A 22,061-nucleotide genomic window follows, 5' to 3' on the forward strand; every position below is an offset into this window, starting at 1 on the left:
TATATATATATAAAATAAAAATCTGAAGATGGAAAATAAAGAAGGAAAAAGAGGAAATTGCTACCATGTATAACAGTTAATGGCAAAAAAAATATGTCATGTGAAATCATCCAAGAAGAAAAAGAATAGGATAAACGTTGTACCATGTTTGAGGGCTTTGAGTCTGTGGTGCTTACATAGGAGTATTGAAAGCAAAAAGCCTGAGCTATATATGGACTGTGACTAAGTGTGAGCCTGGGGGTGTGTGTGGGGGTGTGTTTTTCTCTTTCTTCAAGTGAAATCCTGGCATTATGGGGAGTAGTGGAGGGTACTCTGTGGCAATCAGCAAAGATCAAACCTTAAAAGGTAATTTTTTGCCTGTTAGAAGACAAGCCTCTGCAAACTAGCCATTATGCCTTAGGACAGTAGAGAAAATGATTAAGAAGGATTCTTGTCAAATGCGTATTTACTGTTAAAGATGGTGACAGATTACAGGGCCTGTATTAATGAACTTGTTAAACAGGCTGTAGAAACTACTGACTCAGCACTGCTTTTTCTCACATCCCCCCCACCCCCTCATCCTTAACTGAGCTTGCTTTGCTTTCTTTAGCCATGTGAACTCTGGCTTGACTTTGTCTTTTTCTTTGCTGAACTATAGACTGACAAAAAAGAAAAAGAGAGAGACCATTTGTCATCCAGCTTCTCAGCCAGCTTTAAAGGAGGTCATTTTTCTTCCAACCCCAAAGCTAGATCACCAGCTCCCTCTCCAGTTTGGTAAGCCAAGTACACACTTAGCTGGAGGTTGAGCTATAGGCAGCTCTGATTGTTCTATTAATTAAATGTGAAATAGTGCAAACTTATTTGGTGATATAAATGTTTTCTCTCTGCAACAAAAAAAAAAAAGTCCTGTTTTTAGAAAAAAAATTCCTACTGCTTTGAGGAAAGGGAAGGAGGAGGAAGATGCTGGTTTCTTCCCTCTTGGTTGGGCTCAGTGCTCACGCATCTGGAGAGTTGCAAAGAGAAGCATTTTGCATGAAAGCTGATCAGATTCACCAGGAGTCCTGCTTGATAGCAAAGAAATAGAGATGCTGTTTTATTTTTAGCTATTGTAGTTGTAGAAGCAATGTGTAGGTGGTGTCCAGCAGAGCATGCATGGTAGTGATTATCGCTCTTTGGTTCCACAGGCATGCGTCAAAGTCTCTGCCTTTTTTGCCTGGCACACCTAAGCAGATAAATTCCCCACCTGGTTCCTCCAAAGTTTCCTCTGCTCAGGCACGTCCTCCTTCTCCTGGCAACATCCGGCCAGTCAAAAAAGAGGTCAAACCAGAGAGTGAGAAGAAAAGATCAGAAAAAGAGGCTGAAAAGGCCAATGACGAGAGGACAGAAGAGAGTAAAGGAGCTTCAGCAGGTACTGGAGAATCTGCAAGTCGAGAAGAGCTTGCTGTCCAGGCAGAGCTCACTCAAGGTAAGGAGATAGCCTCCTTTAGGTTAAGGAACATCTAGAGTCTATTATGCTCTTTCCTTACTTTCTCTGAAACAATGTAGCTTTTAGGAGTTTTCTATCAAACATTAATCTAATTCTACAGAATATTACCACAGATGTATGTTCAGTGAGAAATTTGTGAACAGGTTGAAGCCCTTGTAAAAGTCAAAACAACATGCATGGTGTGACTTCACAGCTCTCTTCTCTGCCCTTTTTGGACTGGGATTTTGTCCCTTACATCATGACACAGCTTCTTTTCAAACCATTGAAGGAGAGTAATAGTGATCTGAAGACAAGAAGCCATTACATAACATAATGTGAGGAGTGAAAATGTCTAGTTCTGCTAGACACTCAGTACAGTTGTGCCAATAGCACCACCAGCTTACCTGTAATATTTCGAGTCATGTCATCATGGGACAGATTAGCAGGATAAAGTAGAATGCAGAGGGGTACCAAGAGGAAGAGTAGAGAAGAACAGGCAGAATTTTTCAGGGAAATGAGTTGTTAAAAAACAGACAAATAAAGAACCCCACACCAACCCTGAAAAGCAGCAAGGCAGAAAAGGATGTATGCACAAAATAAAGTAATGATTGTAAAGTGTAGGAAGGGCAAAAGGTAAATACAAAAATGAAAAGTGTGGGTTTGTTCTAGCAGACATCTTAACCCTGTGTAAATACGGCATAAACCGCTTGTCTTGCAGATGGGATAGAATGACCATTGTGACCACTGGAATTCCCAGGATGGGTTACTTAAGATTCTGAATTTAAAATTCATAGATTCCCCTGTAATTGTCCTTCAGAAAACAGTTTCAAGTATTAATAATTCTACATTTAACTGCAAGATTTGTAGTTGAGAGTTGTTCTTCTGAAAGAAGACCTGATGCAAACTGATTTCTTTTGTTTTAACAAGTTCTGTTACAGTAGTTCCAGTCTGATACCCAAGTCCTACCACATGAAGTGCAATCCCACATGAAGCTAAGAGATTTACAGTAATAAATTGATGCATCTGTCAGCCATAGGCATATAAAGAAAATATAATTGCCATATTAGCATGGGGTTTCACTGCTCTTCTGATAACCTTTGGCCTGTTTCCTTCTAAGGAGAAAGCTCCCGTTTAAAAGGATTTCGGGGATACCACTGAGATAACTTTGCAAATGTTTACGAGTTGTAGGTCCCCAAGGAACTACAAAGTGCAGACCAGAGAAACACACTTGTGCTTGTTTGGCAGTTTACCTCAGGAGGAAGAGAGGCTTGACTTTTTTGCAATCAGTCAATATTTGAGTTTCTGATAAGGTCACTTAGTATGGAAACAGGTTATGTGTGATAATCAAAAGTGAAGTAGTTTGTATTCACAGAAAAAAAAGTGGAGAGGGCCAAAAGAGAAGGATACTACAGTAAATGATGAGCAGCACTTCAAATTGGATGTCTTTTGCCAAAGCTAGAGGAAGTGATGGTTGGGACCAAAGACTGAGACCTTAGGCTAAGCCTTTTACATGTAGGGTTAGAGGACAGGCTTTGTACTGCAGATGGAGGTCCAAACTGCCAAAAAGTAGCCAGTGGTTGAATGCAAGAATCTAGAGAGGGAGAAGTGCAGCATCTGGGGCTGGACAGACACTATTGATATTTCTTGGTCTGTGCTGCCGGTGAACACGGCTGATTTCCGCCAGTTACCTGTACTGATCTTTAATCTGTCTGGTTCAGCTACCTGCTAGCTGTGTAGTCACAGGAGCCCAGCGGTAAGCAGGCATTGATCACTGACAGAGCTATTCAAACTTTTGCAGGCAAATATCACATGATTTTACTAATACCAATGAAGTTTTAAAGGTATTTTGGGTGTGCCTGTGCAAGCTGTTGTCATCTCTTCTGAGAGCAGGGCAGAGGTGCATTAAATGGGCTACTCGTTATGGTGCCAGCTTCAGCACCTGGGGCAAGAAATGAACCCTAAGCAGCACAAAGCTGTGCTCCCTTCAGGAGAGACAGCCCTGCCTTGGTCCACGTTAGCAAATTAAAAAGGGCCAAGGTGCAGGAACTCTGTCATTTATACTATTTAACTATTACAAAGGCTCTGGTGTGTTTCTGATCCAGGCTGTAATTAAAGCCCTACATTTTCTTACCTTCTGTCCCCCGGGCTACTAAGAGCATAAAGGGGTCCCAAGCTTTAAAGTGATCAAATTACCCACCTTTTTTATCTGACCATGCCATAATTCTCTGAGTTCCTAGCTACATCTTGGAGGTTAGCCCAAGCCTGGACTGTTCCCTAGGGATGGACTGAATACCTGTTTTGGTCATGTGAGAGAGTAGTGCTCTGGCTGAGGCTAAACTGTGCCAGTTTACCTTAGGGCTAGAGAACAGGTCTGACTCTTTAAATTACTGGTGTACATGCATCATTTGAATTCAGGGTGAAAGCCCTGGAGCAATTATAGAAAGAGCTGCATAGTTTTTATTTGGCAGAGGAAGAGAGTAGAGAGGTCAGCAAATGTGAGCATTCAGCACAGAGAAATCAATCGAATTTATGTTTGTATACATGATGAGGTGTAGGAGGGGGGAACTGGTGAGGAAACCTCTCCTGGAAATTTAATGAGATGAGGAAAACACTGTAACATGCCAAAGGGTGATTAGAAATAGAGATTTAAATAATCACCTGGCTGTTCCTGATGACTTATTCTACATGTATCTTCCCAGGACCGGAATCTGATTCCATTGACAGTTCAAAGTCTTCCCTGCCAATGTTTGTCTGTTACTAGATGTGCTTACCCTGGGAATGCTTCCTTCAGTTAGCTTGTGGGTTGGTAACAGTCCTTGGCCTCTAGAGAAGAAGTGCAGCTGAGGCATGCTCTACCTGTGCTAGGGAATGCCAGGCAAACTTACGGAAACATGAACTAGTGTTTTACTTGAGGAAAAGCCTGTAACACCTTCTCTACCACGTGGGCAAAGCTACTTCTGGATGCAGAATTTATCTGAAGACGCTATTAAGATCTGAACACAAGCCATAGTTGACCAGTAGTGGCAAAGCTTGTTAAGAAGCTGTGTTCTGGTCCCACAAGTTGTCTCAGGTTGGTGACTGCAGAATTGGTGGTAGCTTGTGTCCTATCCTTATTGCAGATCACTTCAGACAGCTGATGTTTGAAATCACCAAAAGCGACTGGCCTACTGCCAAAAAGTCTGGCTGCGCTCTTCAGATGTAGATTATCAGACAGAAGAAAATATAGCATCAATGTTTCATTTCTACTTTCTAAGTGGGATTTGCTGGGTCAGTGTAACTCCTGATGAGCATACACCAGCATTTATTCTTCTGGCAGAAAAGTTGGCTTAACTTTTCAAAGGTAGTTGCTTTATCATATCCTGTAAAAACAAACTTCACTTATGGAACACGAATCCCTAGCACCTAGAAATATCTTCCACCTCTGAATCATTTATAAAACCACATAAGCTTGAAAAGACTTTACAAAGTATTTGAAACTATTTTCTGTTCCTTTCAAGAGGGTGTCATCCTGGTTATTGTGATATACAAACTAGTTTTTCTTCCCATCTGTTTCAGCAGCCAGCCCACCCTTACCTCCTGCTCTGCCAGCTCTTTCTCCACCCCCAGCCCCCACAAAGACCTCTGCAGGTACAACTGACCCTGAAGAAGCAACAAGGCTACTGACTGAGAAGAGGCGCCTTGCCCGTGAGCAGCGGGAACGGGAGGAGCAAGAGAGGAGGGAGAGAGAAGAGCTTGAAAGGTGAGTATGGACCTCTGCAGTGGAGAAGATCTGTTTTTAGCAGCCTCCTAGCAGATTCTTGTGTATATTCTGTTGTTATACTGTGATACATGAAGTATGGTACTGAAGTGCAGGAGGCATGAGTTCCTCCCTGGAAACAAATTTTCCTGTTGGGATTTTTCGTAGATGCAGTATATATAGCTAAGCAGATCTGTAAGGTTAAAACGTATCCCAAATAGTGCTTTTAAAATAGGACAGAGGAGGAAAGCAGATCCTTGCTGTAGTGATTCTTTGTTTCCCCAGAGATGAGCAAAGCTATAATTGTTTATTGCAGCTAGAGAAAGCTGTCTTCAGCTTTGTGATTGGCACAATGTCTCTTAATTTGAATTGTAAGGTTTCCATTACGGGGGGTGTTTAGGTGTCCAACAGCTGTCTCTTTAAACCTTTCCTCCTCCCCTCCCCCGCTTAAAATCAAGACACACACACACACCAACAGTTTTGGAGGGTAATAGATGTTGTGTCTCATTTTCTACTAGGAAACAGGTAGCCCATCTGTATACTTATGGCTGTGGCTGTGACAAAGTAGCCTATCTTTATACTTATGGCTGTGGCTGCGGCACAAGTTGAGTGCTGCCTTAGGGGGATGCCATGCATCTGGAATTTGTTTGTGTTCTTTAACAGCAACGTTGCTGAACATAGGAACAAGGCAGAGCCAGTTTAAATAGCCTGGCTTTCCAAAAGGCTCACAACATGGTCCCTCTCAAAAAGGCTTTTAAAGGAAACAAGCTGCATAGGAGTAATATGGTGAGTAAATAGTAAGACTGAAAGATGGAAAACCAAAGGTAAAGAATAATCAGCTTTCACAGTGAAAGGAGTTTTCAGTCTCTTTGCAGTGCCTTCATAAATGAACTTGAAGGAAGTTGTGGCCCATGAGATATTGCTGGTCTTTGGTGAGATAAAGCAGTTATGCAGTTTCAGACATACCTTACATTGCTGACATAGAAAATAGAAGCTGGATTGCAATACTGCTAAGCATAAAGGAATGCATGTGTGTAAATAATCCTAACTTAACTCAGGTGGTGGTGGTCTCTGGGCTGGCTATTTCTGAGGGAAGAGATCTTGATTAAAGTTGAGTATATGGAAGTGTCAGGTGAGTAATGGTCAACAAAATAAATAACTTACAAATGAGATGCCTACAAGTTAGTAGAAAATGAGAGCAAAATGAAAATGTCATTCTGAACTATCTAAGGTGAATCTACCTCTTGAATGTTGAGGTTTATGTTTTTTGAGATAGTAAAATCAATAAAACTAGGAAAATAAGTGCAGACAGACATTAAGGAAGATCACAAGTATAGAACAGCTCCTATATGAAAATCTAAACTAAACAAGTGAGGATTCTTCAGCTGACAAGACCCATCTGCCCTCTACTTCTGGGGATACGATAGGTTACAAATTCATAAATAATTTGGGTAGCATCAAAGGTTAAGGGGGAAAGTTATTGACTCTCATAACAAAAGGATGAGGGGGCATTAAGTGAGGTTAAGGGGTAATGTTTAAAAATCAGCAGGATTAGATAGTTTTTTAAAAATTTGAGTCATTGCTCTAAGATAAGATGGGTGCCAAAAATGTATACTATTTCAAAATATGATGAAGTGAAACTACAGAACGAAGTGCTTTGTGAGATGTATTAAAGTTGATGGTACTGTTTCTGAGTCAGAGAGTAAGTGAGTCATAGATTAGCGGAAGCATGTGCTGAAGAAGTATTGGTATTGCATTGCAAAGTTTTTTATGTTCTATTGAGCTTCAACTTTGGCCCCTGCTGGAAGCAGAGCAGACAACTTGTGAATGAGACAGCAGGGCAACTTTTATCCAGCTTTTCTGCTGTGCTGGTGTCTTGGGTCAGGAATCTGGTGGTTTAAGGTTTTTGTCTCCTTTTTTTACTTAATTTTCTTATGCTTGTTTCACAATTGCAGGCAAAAGAAGGAGGAGCTGTCACAGAGGATAGCAGAAGAGAGAGCTCGCCGAGAAGAGGAAGAAGCTCGCAGACAGGAAGCAGAGAAAAAACGAAGGGATGCAGAAGAGGAACGGGAAAAGGAAGAACGACTGCACCGACAGGCAGAGGAGAGAGAACAGAAGGAGAAAGAAGAGATGGAGCGCATTCAGAAACAAGTATGCTTGACTCTTGGAACTTCCCTGCCAGTCTGGTTGGCAGTGAAGTGGTTAAAGCGACACCTCTTATGCAACACTTAGATTAGAGGATTATCTAAAATTTAAGTGCTATATATAAAGTGAATAGGGTTGGGGCAGAGTTCAGTCCGTAGAGTCATTCAAAGAGTAAAGATATTTCTTCTTGACAAAAACATATGGTAGGGAGTTGAGCTTTTGGTTTGTTTTTTTTTTTGTTTTGTATTGTTTGTTTGATTGTTTGGTTGGTTTTTTGTGTTTGTTTTTGTGAGGGTTTTTTGGTTTGGGTTTTTTTTTTCTTTTCTTGTAGAATTTATTTACTTACAAAAAAGTCCTTTCCTATTCCTGATAAATTGTGATTAATAAATTAATAAGGTTGTATCAGGGGATTTTAATGAACAGTGTTATACCAGAGAACTCTTTGTCCACACAGTTATAGGAAGTCTAGATGCCAAGATGACTATTTAGAGTGTTGGAGAAGGGATAGATATTGATCACTTTAATCAAGCTGCATACAGTCCTCCTGAAATCAAGAGTACCTACTCAACAGATGTGAGAGTAAACAAATCAAAATACAATTTTTCAAGTGCTCTCATTTTTGATGGGCACAGTGCTGGTTTACCAACTTCAGGATAGGCTGCAGTAAGCATTCTGGATAGGACTCTTTTTTTTTGCATGGCCCTTTACTTTTTGGGTGTGCTTTCTCAACCCCAAAATTCAGCACTTCAGTCTTCCCCGTCAACGTTTTTTTTTTCTTCTGGTATGTAATTAAATGTATGCTTCTAAAAATGAGTATTTAAAGAATTGTGTTAATCATTGTAACTTAGAAACTGCAGTTCTCTTTTTCAGATGTATGTTGCTTTCTTTGAAATACTAAACTGATTCACATCCCTGGTTTAGCACTCAGAAATAGTGTATGGCCAAGTTTTCTGTGTGTTACAGCCATAACAAATGAACTGTTGCAGTAGTTCCATCATACACCACTGCCACTGTCAGGGAGCAAGGCCTCTCTGCATTATATTCCGGACAAGTTTTGCATTTAATTAGAAAAAATCAGGAATGGAAAGCTTGTGCAAATGTTTCTGTGGCTGTTCGTCCTTTGTGTCATTAAGTGATGCCTCTGTTGGCCAAATAACACATTCTACTGCTTTTGTTTGACTCTCAAAAATATCCACCACACAAAGCATGAGTCTCTTTAATAGTTTCCTGGCTTCTGTTCTAATGCTGAAGGTTAGAAAATTTATTCTTTATTTGTCATCTGCTGTGATTTCATGCACGTGCCCTACAACAGCCACAGAACCAAATATAATGTCCATTGTTTAGTTATGCATCTCTTAAAGCTATGCAAAATATGGACATTAATCAGGTCAGTCTGAAAAGATCATTGGTGACTTCTAAAGCCCGAAAGTGTCTTTTCTGGGTGTTGTAGAGATGCACAGTTAAGCAGATATCAGTGTAAGCCTGTCCTTAAATAATAATAAATTAGTCCTTACTACCTTTTCCCATCAACTCAGAAAGAAGAAGAAGCTCGCCAACGGGAAGAGGCAGAGCGGATTCGATTAGAACGTGAAAAGCATTTCCAAAGAGAAGAGCAAGAGCGCTTGGAAAGGAAGAAGGTAACTCAGTACATGCAGAGAAACTGTAATTTCTTTCGCCTTAGCAGTTTACTTCCACCTCAGCTGTAGAAAGTTATCCATGATAGAAATGTGCTGTCAGAAAAGCTGCAGTCCTTATCTGCATAGCCTGATGTGAATGGGAAGGGAATATCACCAACAGAAACAAATAATTCATCTTTTTTTCAATAAACAGATGCAACTTGTAAATGACAAGCAATTGTGGTTTGGGAGGGAGATTTTTAAATTAATGACAGTGAACATTATTTTACCCCTTTACATTTCATTGTAGAGGCTTGAGGAGATCATGAAGAGAACTAGGCGTGTAGAAGCTATAGATAAGGTCAGTGCTGCTACTTAACACGTGTAAATATTGGAAACATTTCATTTCTTTTCCCCAGTGCCATTTTTAATTTACAGAACTGTGCTTCCTTTGTAGAAAATCAGTGACCAGCAAAATGGACATATATCAAAGGCAAATATTACTGGAGAAACAGGTATTGTGTTTAACTGTGCCCTGAGTGCAACAGGTGAATAAATGCCTACTAAGCACAATGATTTGAGATACAATTCTGAAACTTGTCACAGTAATTGCAGAAAAGAAAACCATGAGAGGACTAGAACTGAAATCTTGGCAAACACAATTTAGCCTTTCTGTATGAGTAGTTAGCCTTTACTAAATGATTCACCTCTTTTAACAACTTTGTCACATCAGTGTTTAACAAGAGTAAGTTGCCTACCAAGTTTATTTATGAAGTGAAAAGAAATAAAGTACTTTCTGTTTCTGATCACAGAACAGTTGGACACATGTTTAGTGTTGCAGATGTAGTTGTTGCAGACTTATTCAATTTTCTTAAAGGATTATTTCATCTCAGTCATCAAAACAAATTGTTCATTATTATAAACATCTCCCTGCGACTTTTTGTCCATATCTGCTGCCTTATTCACTTTGTCTTAATTTATTCCCAAACCTCATTTCCCCCCAAATTCAGCTCCTACAAAAGCTTAGTCTTTCTGTCACACCTGCACACTTAGTCTTCTGTTCTGTTTCATCTTTTTTCCCTTGTGATTGTAGGTGAAGCTTTATATAAAACTTTAATATTTGCAATGAGGGAGGATGGGGGGGAATTTAGCTCATATTCAACAATCATTAACTATAAGTTAGCACTATTTAAAGATACTGAAGTCAAGCTATCAAATGGCTTATCCTATTGTAGCATAACATGTTAAATGACATTGTTCTTTGTATTTGAGTAACAGGGAAGACAACAGCACTGGCTGACGTACAACTTTTTTCTAGATGTTTAAAGTGAACGCTGTGTTTAGCACTGCCAGGAAACATTTTGGCACAGATTTCATTATGTGTGTTTGGAAGTTGTTTACATATTATCTTGGGAGGGATGAGGGGCTGGGGAAGAGAAGGTGCTATAAACCATTTAAATGTTTCCTGAAACTATACATGGCTCCAGTAGAAGACAAGTAGTCAGTTTCCTAAGGCAGAGGAGAATTTGGACCTCCATTTCCCCAGGCCTCAGGGAAGGCTGGAGTCCTTGAATGACTGAAGAAAGAGAAAACTGCCCTCACCCTTAGGGCTGCTCTACTGTTTGGCTTTACTTTATCTAGGTATGCTATTGAATCAAAGGTATGAATTAACAGAGATATTTCAGCCAACTAACTTTCCACACTATGCGGTAATAGACTTCTGGCCATAAAAAAATGGTGATTTTTTTTTTTTTTTTTTTCTTCCCCAAAAGTATTTTTTTAGTCCTACTGTTTGGCAAAACCTGAGAAGGCCTTTACATGAATGGCTGAATTGCACAACGAAATAAAATCCATCACCTTTTTGTCATTTGTTTGGCCTCTGCTTAAAAATAGGAGCTAGCCCTACATCTCCAAAGCAGAGCAAGTCTATCTTCTGCCCTTTTTTTTTTTTTTTTTTTTTAAATGTTATATCTGGTGTATTTTCTTCTTACATTGTAGAAGCACCAAGTCTGTATTTCTAATACTCTCCTTACAAAAACTTACCAAGGATCAGGCTAAAACATTTGGTATAGAAGACTTCAGCCCAAGATTTTAAGGCATAGCAAAACAGACCAGCTGAAGAAGTGGCTTAGCAGAGGAGGTTTTGGGTAACCAACTTAAATGTGTCCAAGCCTATGAATACTAAATTGTCCTTGCAACTATTGTAACAGGTGCTGGTATCGATAGGGTGCAATTGCTTCCTTTTACTGACTTGTGTGTGAATTAGTGTGGCTGTATACAATCATATACAATGCAGAAGGCTGTAGTTGTACTCTACAACATTTTATAGTAGTGATTTGGTACTTGCCGGAAGAAGTATCCTTTCCATGGAGATTTATTTCCTCTTGGTTTCCTTTTGGATTACAGTCAGAGATCAACACTGGAACTAAGAAATACCAGAGTATGGAACTGATGATGTCCCAGTGTTGTTCTAGTCTCTATTGCTGCTTGAAAAGTGACAGCATAATATACTGTCAGATATCAGTCTATTTTGACCACTGGCTTACATGTTGGAATTGTGTGTATCATTGTAAAATGTTTGTTCTTGTCTGTTAAGCTACAGCTTTGAAATCTGTGGCATTTACTTTGGACCTGAAATAGGGCTTGTGTGCCAAAAAACTTGATGAAGGAGGCGGGGTGGGAGAGGGAGAGGCGCGAGAACTCTTTTTAATCTGTAGCTTGCCTTGACTGTTCTGTCTTCTGTAGGAAGTGTTTTAGCCTAATCTGCAGGTAAATGATAGTGTTCTTTCTCTAGTCGTAACAAGTCCTGCATCTCCCTTGGAACCTGCAGGAGGACCTCAGCTTCAGCATGCAACGCCATCTCCCTACAACGGGAAACCAGCCACCTGCACGCGTGTGATTGTCTCACATCAACCCCCTGTAAATATGGACAGGTAAGAACAGCACAAAGTTTTGGAGGATGACTAGAGCATGAGCGTTACTAGAGTGATAAATTATTTTGAGATCCATATATTCATTAAGTAAATGAGACAGCTGTTCAATCTGCCTTGTTTCCTATTTATTTTTATCTTTTCCTCGACACAGAAAAGACCTTTATCATCTTTCACGTAGCAGTAACCCATTTTTGCCAAATGATAGGGAAGAGTCTTGTGAAAATACAGCATGTTCTTTGCAGTGGAGATCTGGAACAACATGTCGTTTGTCAGCAATTATTATGTAAATTGAAACTTAATGGAAAGGGCAATTTTTTTCTGTTCCTTTCCATGAATTAAGCTTCATAAAAACTCTGTATTTTCAGTGCTGGTTTTCTTGATTGGAATAATGAACAGTGTGCTTCCAGCCTAGATGTTTCAATTTCTGAACTGTTTGAAGTATTAGCAAGTTTTGCTTACAGAGCAAAAGTCCCTCATATATAGAACTATTCATGTTGGATTTACATTTAAGAAGATTCTCTATAAGGAGAATTTGGGAGGCAAACATTTAACATGAGGAGCTCTCTGTAGCCATGAAGCAAGTCACTCAGACTTTGAGAAATGGTTGAAATGCTTGAAACCTCAGTCAACTGAGTGAAGTCTGTTGCATAAGCATGAGCTGTCAGTTATTTCAATTTTAGTAATGCAGAAAGCAAAATAATCCTTTAGTCCTTTCATGTTTTATGCAGGTAGTGCCAGAATATGCGTGGAAAAACTTGAATGTGAGAAGCCGTCTCACAGTCTGTTATGGACAGTATGCTTAAGGGTGTGATTGGCACTAATTGAAGGAGAAGTTTGCCCTCTCTTGGTCCCTCTGTATGCCTGGGGGATCTTAGCCTGCTGTCAGGCTGACAAGGATGCTCCTGCTGAGAGAAGTTCTGTCAGTGACACTGAGCGCTGAGCTGTATTGGATAAGCTGCACAGAGCTGCCTCACAATTGCCTTGGGCAGCTATCAAATGTTAATCACTCCCAGCCTTACATGCACCTTGATGTTTGTAATATAAAAGTGCCGCACTAATAAATGCTGTCCTGTAGCATTATAATCTATGTGGAAGGAACCTTGGAATGGCCAAAAGGGAAGAATGAATAAATGAGGTTGAGTAACAGCGACATAAGTGGAAGTGTGTATCAGGCTATGGAAGGGGAAGCTGGCATGCCACGTTGGAGTGTGGAGGGATTCTCTTAGAGGTACTTCCATGCTGACTGGGAAGGTGAAGGCTGAAGCATTTGGTAGCATCCTGGTGTAAGCTTAGCCCAGGTAGCTTAAAAAACTGTTGTAAGGAATACACAGCAGCGTAGATTTTTATCCCATGTTAAGAGCCACAGGTGCCAACACCACTGCCAATGCATCTCATGTGCTGTGGTAGTGTGACATCTAGGTATACCTACTCTTGTAGCATACACACAGCAGCAGGTGGAGATGGTCTCTTGTGTGAGCACCTCACTCCAGCCCAAAGACGAATTTGGTTTTTGTCTGGAAAAGACTTGAACTTGTCCTAAGGGCAAGATTGCTCAAATTTCTGACTAAAACTTAAAAAGGCTTTGCCTTGGGGACTTGTGGCCTGTGTTTGTATGGGCAAGAGGAGGGAGTAAATACGCTGTTCCTGCTTTTGATCAGCAATCATCTTGTACTGGAACTTCATTAGCTTTCCAAGACAATTGATCTTCATAAACCCTAATGAAAATGCTGTGATCTGCTGCATTATTTACTGTATATCTATTGTCAACAAATATGATTAATAAGCATTATTGCAGATGATTGGTGCAGTCATCTATCCCACATAATAGTTTGTCAAAATTTTTGTTAGTATTCCTACTCCTGTGTTTTAAACTAACGAACATTAATCAGTTTTCTTTATACTTAAAGCTTCTTCACTTTGCATCATGAAAGAAAAAAAAACATACACACTTGCTTGTGAATTGAGCTGTTTTCCCATGTTAGCACTCAATGTTTTCAAATAGATCTTACAAGAATTCTTGATTCCTGGAAGCAATTTCCTTTTTCATAGTTGTCTTGAGTTAAAATGATGTGTCTGAACATGAACACGATTTTTGTGGTAGGCAGTTTTAAGTGGTGCTGTAAGGGTTCAGATTTTGCCATTTATGCTTGATCTGAGTGTCTTCTTCACAAGTAAATTCAGTTAACCAATATAATGCTCAAATGCTAATTAACAATAATGAATTATTACTGGGGAGGGAGGCAGGGAGTGACCTTATATCTGTCCTAAATGCCTGTGGTTAGAAGACTCACAGCTGAACTCGGATGAAGATATTTCTCGATCAGGTGCAGTACAGTGGAAAAGATAACACTGAATGTATTTTAAAATGGAGCATACCATGGAAATTTTCCAGTTAGATACTAAAGCATGTAGAGTTACTAAGAAAGCTGGTAGTTCCTGAGTACTAAAATATTATTAATGGCACATTAACTTCTGGCTAAATCCTGGGGTTTCATGTTTTTTTTTCCAACAAGTGGAAAATTAATTTGAAACAGTCATTTGGAAATAAGATATAATATCAAAAAGGGTATCTCCACTGCTGCATCGGACACTGAGACATTGCTAAGAATGTAACTTAAGACAGTATGAACAGCTTTAGCAGGTTAAAAGTCTATTACATTTTGTGTTCTTCACTCAAATAGCCTGTAGCAGTCACTTCGGGAGCAAGTGTAAAGGGGAAAAAAGGGAAGGACCAGGAGATCGTCTGGCCAGTGAAGGGTTACTAAACATTGTGGTCCAAATGCAACCATAGGCTCAAGTAGTCCCTAAGCTGCTAATTACCAGAAGCTGGAGGGCATACCAATCTCCTAGGAATTTGTCTAATCTGCTTTTAAGCTTATGGCCTCCAAGACGTCCAGTGGAAATTAATTCTGCAGTTCCATTTTTTTCTCTTTATTTCTTCTAAGTTTGATCCCTAGTAATTTGGTGGAGCAAATAGCATAAAATATAAAGGATTTTATAGCATAAAATTCTGAAGAGTCATAGTCATAGGTTTCCATTTTTGTACGGCCTTTGTGACTGTATAGACTCCTCTGTCTCAAAAGACATCAGTCAAGTCTGAATCATGGTCAAACTCAGTGTGTAGTACTGGCAGTGCAATGACAAATATAAAAAACTGTTTGGTTATGAAGTCAGCTGATCAGTTGGGTAGAAAAATCAATGTTTGCAGAAGCAAGAGGCTTCTTCATTGTACCAATACCTGCTGAAGTGTTATGCTGTTCAATCTTCTATGAATGAGCAATTGCTCTCTTCCCACCTCTTCCTTACCCCATCCAACACACCTTCTGTAACCTAGCTCTGGTGAGGTTATTGGCAGTAGATGGGGATGAAATAAGTAATAGCATACCATATAGCTTATAGTAACCTAGTAACTGTACACTATAAAGCTGGCTTTATTATAAAGCATTTCACAGATTCTGCTCCTCATCTTGCAGATGTGAATCTCTGGCACATAAGGGTGATGTGACTTGTGGCTTCTCCCAGGCAGCCAGTAGGGCTGCTCTGTCTGCTCTCAAACTCAGTGCCGTGAAACATATTTTTCACTTTGAAATTTGCTCAGCATGTCCACAGATGGGAAAAAGGGCAGGGCCTTTCTGAAAAAGAAACAGTGATGGCTTTAAAAATTATGAAGGGCTTGGTATGAAAACCAGCATGTTGTTGCTACAGGAAATCGTGGCTTTGGATAAAATGCTGCCACTTTGAAAAGAGCAATAATTATTTTCTTTCTCTTGGGAAGTACTATAAAACAATTCTGCAATTGTTTGGGAAGAGTTGGACACCTGATGAAAACAGCAAATGAAAATATGTCTATTACAAGCAGGTTTTTTTAAGCGTGGTAAATACACTGTCAGGAGAAGAGTAGCCTATGAAACCAAGCTGCCTGCTCAGAAATGTCCCAAGGAAATTGATAGCCTAATTTCAATCTAAGAAAATTGCATCTGAGCCTTTGTGGCTGAAGCATTTCCAAAAAGCCTGAACAGTTGTGGTGTAGTCTGAATAGGGAATAGGTACCTAAGACTGCCAGAACACAACTGTTGAGGGCCTTAAAAAGCACCTGTGGAAGATCACACATTTTTTTGAGTGTCAGTTGAGTACTTGTGCTTTCTCAAGAAGCTTATAGTCCCATTACTGTCATCCTGTTCACTAAATCAGCACCTTAGTTTCTCCCCTCTGGCAAGATAGCGGATGTCAGCTGCAAAGACAGCAGGATTTGACAATATAGTGCCTAATAAGAGGGGTTGAAAAGGAAGGGGCAAGACTGTGAGACATGATCATGTATCTTCTCAGGAGAGTGTGTGCAACTAGGGAGTGTCTGTGTGTGTACTGCTCCTGACTGGGGGAGGTGTGCAAGAGCTTGCTCATAAAGCATCTCTGCCCAGTGGGAGATGGAAAAAGACAGTGAAGATTGACATGAGGGATGCTGGGAGGTGTTTCCTTTGTCTTGGCCATGATCAATGGGAGGAATGCAGAGTGCCTTGGAAATAAGCCCTAAGGATTTGCTGGGGAGGAGGGACTGAAAAGAGCACTGCATTGGGAAGGGAGTTTTATCTCTGGATAAGTGGCAGGTAGAAGAGGCTGCTCCAAAACTGGAGGAAGGAGGTGATCCAAGAACTAACAAAAACGATGATGGTCTTATCTGAGGGAAATTACACTGATTTGCAGAAAGAGGAAGGGTATGGCAAAGGTTATGAGAGCTGAAAAAGATGTTAGAGGCTGTAAATTGCATTAAGTGGGTGGCTCAAATAGCAGTGGTGGTGCTGCAGGGGTGCTCTTGCTGCTTCCCATTGCAGTCCTCAGAACTGCAGTCCAGAAAGCACTCTGGCTCTGGGCATCATGAAGCCAAACGTAACAACAATCCCTTGTGTTTGAGGGAAGATTATCTAGTACTTTGCTGCAAAACCAGGTTTTCTGTTGTGGTAAAAGCATGGTTTTTATTTTACTGGCTAAAAGAATGCTCGGGATTAATGCAGACTTTTCTTATATTTGCAATATTGCTTTGAGAAGGACTGAATTTATGTTGTAGATGAAGTGCATGAGGAAATACCTGTGTTTCTCTTTCAGCAATCTCAATCCAGAGAAAAATCCAAATGAAAATGGAATGTCTATGCAGAATGATAACTTTGAAGAGATCATAAACCTGCCTATCGGTTCTAAACCATCCCGGCTGGATGCCATGAACAATGATGGAAGCAATAGTCCTCAAATTCCTTTGAATCCAATTCTAGCCTTTGAAGATCAGGGGACTCTTTTGCCTCAGGTAGATAGTGTTCAAACACATCAAACAGCAGGTAGGTTCACCTCGCTTCATTAACACTTGTAATGTGTTGTAATTGACAGAGGACCCAGAGTTCTTAATTGATACAAGTTGATTAATTTAAGCATTTTTAGACCCCATATTATTTGGTGAAAGGAGCATGTTTCCTTTTTGTAAAGCTATGCATGCCAAGTGCATACAGATGCTGTGCAAATTATTGAGGCCTCATCTCTTCTTTGAGGAGGGGCTGCTTAGTTACACTTTACTTTTTGCCTTTTGAAGTTGCTCGAAAATGCTTGCCCCGTGCTTTTGAACAGAAAAGAGACAACTGCTGTTCCACGTTCTGCAGGTGTAATATCTGACACACCCAGGCAGAAGGGGAGAGGTTATCTGCCTTCTATATGAAATCCTGGCTGTACTTCCCTCCTCAAGTTCTTGCTGACATTGAGGGATGGTTTGCAGCACACTAGATTTTTCTGAATTACATCACAACTTTGAAAGGATGTTAGATAATAAAAAACTAACACCGCAAATGAAATTGAAATAGCATTGTCTTTTTCTCTGGCTAAAAATGTAAGGAAAATGATCTTGCAATAACCTAAGTGCATAAAAGACTAGCATTTTGAAGTAAGAATTTTCACTCTTTACTGATATGTCGGTTTTGATACCTTCTGTTGTAGAAGTGATCTGATTGTTTCTTCTGAAGAACCAAAGGTGATAGGATCATCTCTGCAGTCAGTGGAGTTTATTCCAAGCTATGAAGGAGCGTTTTATTTTTTCTCTACAGTTTTTTAAAGATTTCTTGAATATCTTTTTTGGAAGGACTTGTAGCAAAACCAGCAGAAGAAATGATGGGAATAGACTTGGATCACCTTTGTAATAGCTTTCACCACTAGAAAAAATCATGCTTCACATGCATTACTTAATATGGCTTTTTCCAGCAAGCTTTTTCTGTTAGTACCTGGATATTTCTGCATTCCTTAAGACACAGGACACTGGAATCTGAAAGCAATGGGCTGATTTGGGTGGTGGGTCTGATTCTTTTTTTAAAAAGGTGGGTGTTGGTTTAAAAGGCATAATTGTAAAATTGGCAAAGAATCTTTTACACTTTGTGGTTCTAATACTTGAAAAATAAATACCTCGTTGCTCTACAAGTAGAGTTAATGGGGTGTTCTATTTAAACCTGTTGGTTTAACTATTATTGCTGAGAACTCTAATTATGGGGGCAAACTATAGGCTTCTGTATCAGGTTCTTGTAAATGTAATTCCTACAGGGACATTCTGTAAATTGAGATGTCACTATGATCTTCTTGCATTTTCTCTAAAAACACGAAACAAGGCAGGTTTTAAAATGTGAAAATTTGAAAGCGTTATTTTTTCATGGACAGGAGGAAAACCTATTGTTCTCCTAGATGATGTATTTATGAATTTTGTTCAGTAAAGAAATAAATCGTTTCAATGAATAAATTAGAAAAATGTGGCAAAATGATACTGCAACCTTCATTTTTTTTTTTTTTAGTTACATCTATGTTCTCAATACTATAAAAGATGTGTATGCATAGGCGCACACACAAGGAAATACCTTGTTTCGAGTCCTGCAAATTGCTGCTGTCCCCAATGGCGGAAGACTTTTCCTTTGCCTTATCAGACTACTGAAGCCTGTGGGAAACCTGAAATGTTTGATTTTTGGATAATGAAGCAGGTTTGTTTCGGGATATTTTTGGGTTTGCTCGTTTCAGAGCAAATGGAAAATGGTTATTGTGCTTTTTGTCATGTGATTTTTATGAAGTAGTGCAGTGATAAGAGTGGTAAGAGCAGCAGTACAGCTTGCTCTCTCTTTAGTTTGATGCCAATTTCTACTCTTGTCATTCCACCCCTTGCTTTTGGTTGCTATTGGGCAGAACTGTAAAGTCTTGCGCCTTCTTGTGCTTTGATGAACAACGCTGCTACAGATAATAGGTAGAGCTCAATCTAGCTATTTAAGTGTAAAGCACCAATCAGGGCTGGACATGCTGCTTGCTGAAGTCAGCAGGGAGATCCTTGGCTAGAGGAAGTGGAGGTTTATGGGGTCTCAGTTCATGCTCCCAGAGAATGTCTCATTAAGATTCCTGCACTTGCCTTTAGTGAGCACTGAGGTCAGCCTCTAGGAAGCTGTGCAGAAAGTCTGTGCTGGCAGAGGAAATCCTCTGAGACAAAAGCTGAAGAATTTCTTAAGAAGTTACTTTCTGCTGCTGGCAAGTGTTCTTTCGTACAGGAGATGGGATAAAAACAATAGAAATGCAATGGAAGAGACCTCATCTGTCAGAATGTATGTGGAAGGGAAAAAGCAGCCATTTCAGTCAGAATGCTTTCAATAGTAGCTTGTGACACAGTAAAAAAAACTGGGTTCCTTTCTTGCTTTCTTTAGTTTTCCATGTACATAGCCACAATATTTTGAAGTGTCCAAAATATGTAGTTTTCTTTAAACTTATATATAGCATGTAAGTACCAAATAAAACTTGTTTGAACTAATTCTATTTATATGTTCATTTTCTTGCATAGTTGGAGCAGGAGTCAATCTGTGATGGAAAACTCTTCCTGCTACTCCTGGTCTGCTTAAAACTTTTCTTCAGAGTTCCTCTAATATCTTTACAAGGAAATCAGTACAGAGTCACTTGCAGCTAGAAACAGCAAAGAAACAGTAAGATTTAGCTTCAGTCTTAAGTCTGAGGATTCACTGAGATTCAGGTTTAAATTATGTTGATCTTGAATCTGTTCAGGCTCAGGTAAAAATTATGTGGATCTGGTTTTTTTTGAGACTTCACTTTCAAGAACAGGACTGCAGTAAATCATAATTATATTTATTCCAGGTTTGCTTCGCGTAAGAGAGAGAATTTCCTCCTTTTCAAGGGCCTGACATACAAAGTAAAATCTAGGGAACTGGGAGTCAAACTAGGTGTAGGAATCAAAAAAAAAAAACCAAAAACCCACCAAACAAGCCACTAAGAAAATAAAAATGATTGAAATTTTAAGTCTTTGGTTAAGGTGTATTCTTCCAATGCGCGGTATCAAATGACGGCTAGCTCCTTTGCCTGCTATTCCAACTGTTTTTGTTGTTGGTACTGTCACAGGTAATACACAGTTAGTCGGTGACATAGAACTAGCAATTGTGGAGGTTGCAGACAGCTATTGTGAAGGTACGGAGAAGCTAGGCTGTGTGCTTTGGAAAGACTTGTCTCCTTGCTCTCATCTTAACAGTGCAACATAAATGCTTACAGGGATGATATTCAATACTTCACAGCTACTGGGTGGTTCACCATTAGCTTTGCTTGTTCCATATGTCTCTTATCTCATTCTGATGAAGAATGCTTTCTTTGCCAAGACCTTGAAATAATGTTTGCAGTTAAATACTTCAGAATACAGATACAGGACAGATTGCACTGATTTTCTTTTTGGAAAATTATCTTAAGTTTGAGATTTTCTGATTTTATTCCTACCTGTGTCATTCAGCTCTTTGTAGTCCTCTCTTTTAACAAGCCCAGCTGCCCACAGCTGAGCACATGGGTCTTTCATGTGAGATTTCAAAACAAATTTCCTGTCACACATGAATACTGAAAACACCATACTGCTTTATCTGAAGTCTGCCCTGCTCTTTCCCAGGTCTTTTTATTGTACTGCAGAGAAGCTTTTGAATGTGGGTTTGGTTGTGTTTAAATAAATAAATAAATAAAAAATAAAACCAAACCAACCAAAAAAAAAAAAACCCCACACCAAATCCTGGTACTATTGGAGAGAACTTGCAGTTATTAACAGGGATCATTAACAGAAATGCCTCCCCCAAGCATCAAAACCAACACTAAATGCAATGTGGAACACTTAGTTAACAGAATTATATTTTACTATTTCTAATCTCACTTTTATTCCATGTTTGTAGCCAGTAGCAGCTGCTTTAAAGCTCTACATGCATGTAAGAGTTTTACCATGGTCAGAAGCACCTCAGAAGATCGTTATGCTGGTCTTGACTGGGGTAGAGTTGATTTTCTTCATAGTAGCTCCTATGGGGCTATGTTTTGGGTTTGTACTAGAAATGGTGCTGATAATAACACAGGGATGTTTTCATTATTGCTGAGCAGTGCTTACACAGCCTCAAGTCCTTTTCTGCCTCTCGCCCCACCCTACCAGCAAGGGGGCTGGTGATGCACAAGAAGTTGGGAAGGAAGGGACACAGCTGAGAGAGCTGACCCCAAATGATCCAAGTGATATTCCATACCATATGACATCATGCTCAGCACATAAAGCTCTGGGGGAAGAAGGAAGAGAAGGGGATGTTCGGATTGATGGAGTTTGTCTTCCCAAGTAACTGTTAAACGTGATGGAGCCCTGCTGTCCTGGGGAGGCTGAACACCTGCCTGACCATAGGAAATGGTGAATGGATTCTTTGTTTTGCTTTGCTTGGGTGCACAACTTTTGCTTTACTTATGAAACTGTCTTTATCTCGACCCATGAGTTTTCTCACTTTTACCATCCTCATTCTCTCCCCCACTCCACTGGAGGTGAAGTGAGTGAGCAAGTGGCTGTGTGGCGCTCACTTGCTGGCTGGAGTTAAACCACAAGAGTCAGTAAATTCTTCTGAAATGTTTTCATAAGAAAATGCTATCTGGAAGCAGATGTTTGCTGTAAGAATGGTTCCAAAGTTTCAGTGTTCCAGTCAGTTCAACAGGAAGCTCCAGGAGAATTCTTGTATTTAAAACGAAGTGTACTGGTGAAAGATGGAGATCAATTTCTAATTTTGCCAAGTATGTTCACTTTTTCCTGGTTGCAAGTAGTTTTGGAAATAATTTACCATTTGCAGAACAGAGATTTCTGTATTCAAACACATCTCACCCAAATCAATGGTAACTGCTATATTCTGAAC

General features: G+C 39.8%; 1 protein-coding gene across 1 annotated transcript; it reads left to right on the forward strand.

The window, feature by feature from the left end:
• Nucleotides 1–637: 637 nt before the first annotated feature.
• MAP7 (microtubule-associated protein 7) lies at nucleotides 638–19,674 on the forward strand (the record flags this gene model as incomplete). Its single annotated transcript, XM_010018546.1, has 10 exons — nucleotides 638–753; nucleotides 1,164–1,444; nucleotides 5,000–5,183; nucleotides 7,136–7,331; nucleotides 8,861–8,962; nucleotides 9,252–9,302; nucleotides 9,399–9,456; nucleotides 11,736–11,874; nucleotides 16,975–17,201; nucleotides 17,848–19,674. Coding segments are annotated over 10 exons (1,365 nt in total), but the record flags the coding sequence as incomplete, so codon positions are not given.
• Nucleotides 19,675–22,061: the final 2,387 nt, after the last annotated feature.

This window comes from Nestor notabilis, unplaced genomic scaffold, assembly GCF_000696875.1.
Source record: "Nestor notabilis isolate BGI_N333 unplaced genomic scaffold, ASM69687v1 scaffold7427, whole genome shotgun sequence".
Classification (NCBI taxonomy): Eukaryota; Metazoa; Chordata; class Aves; order Psittaciformes; family Psittacidae; genus Nestor; species Nestor notabilis.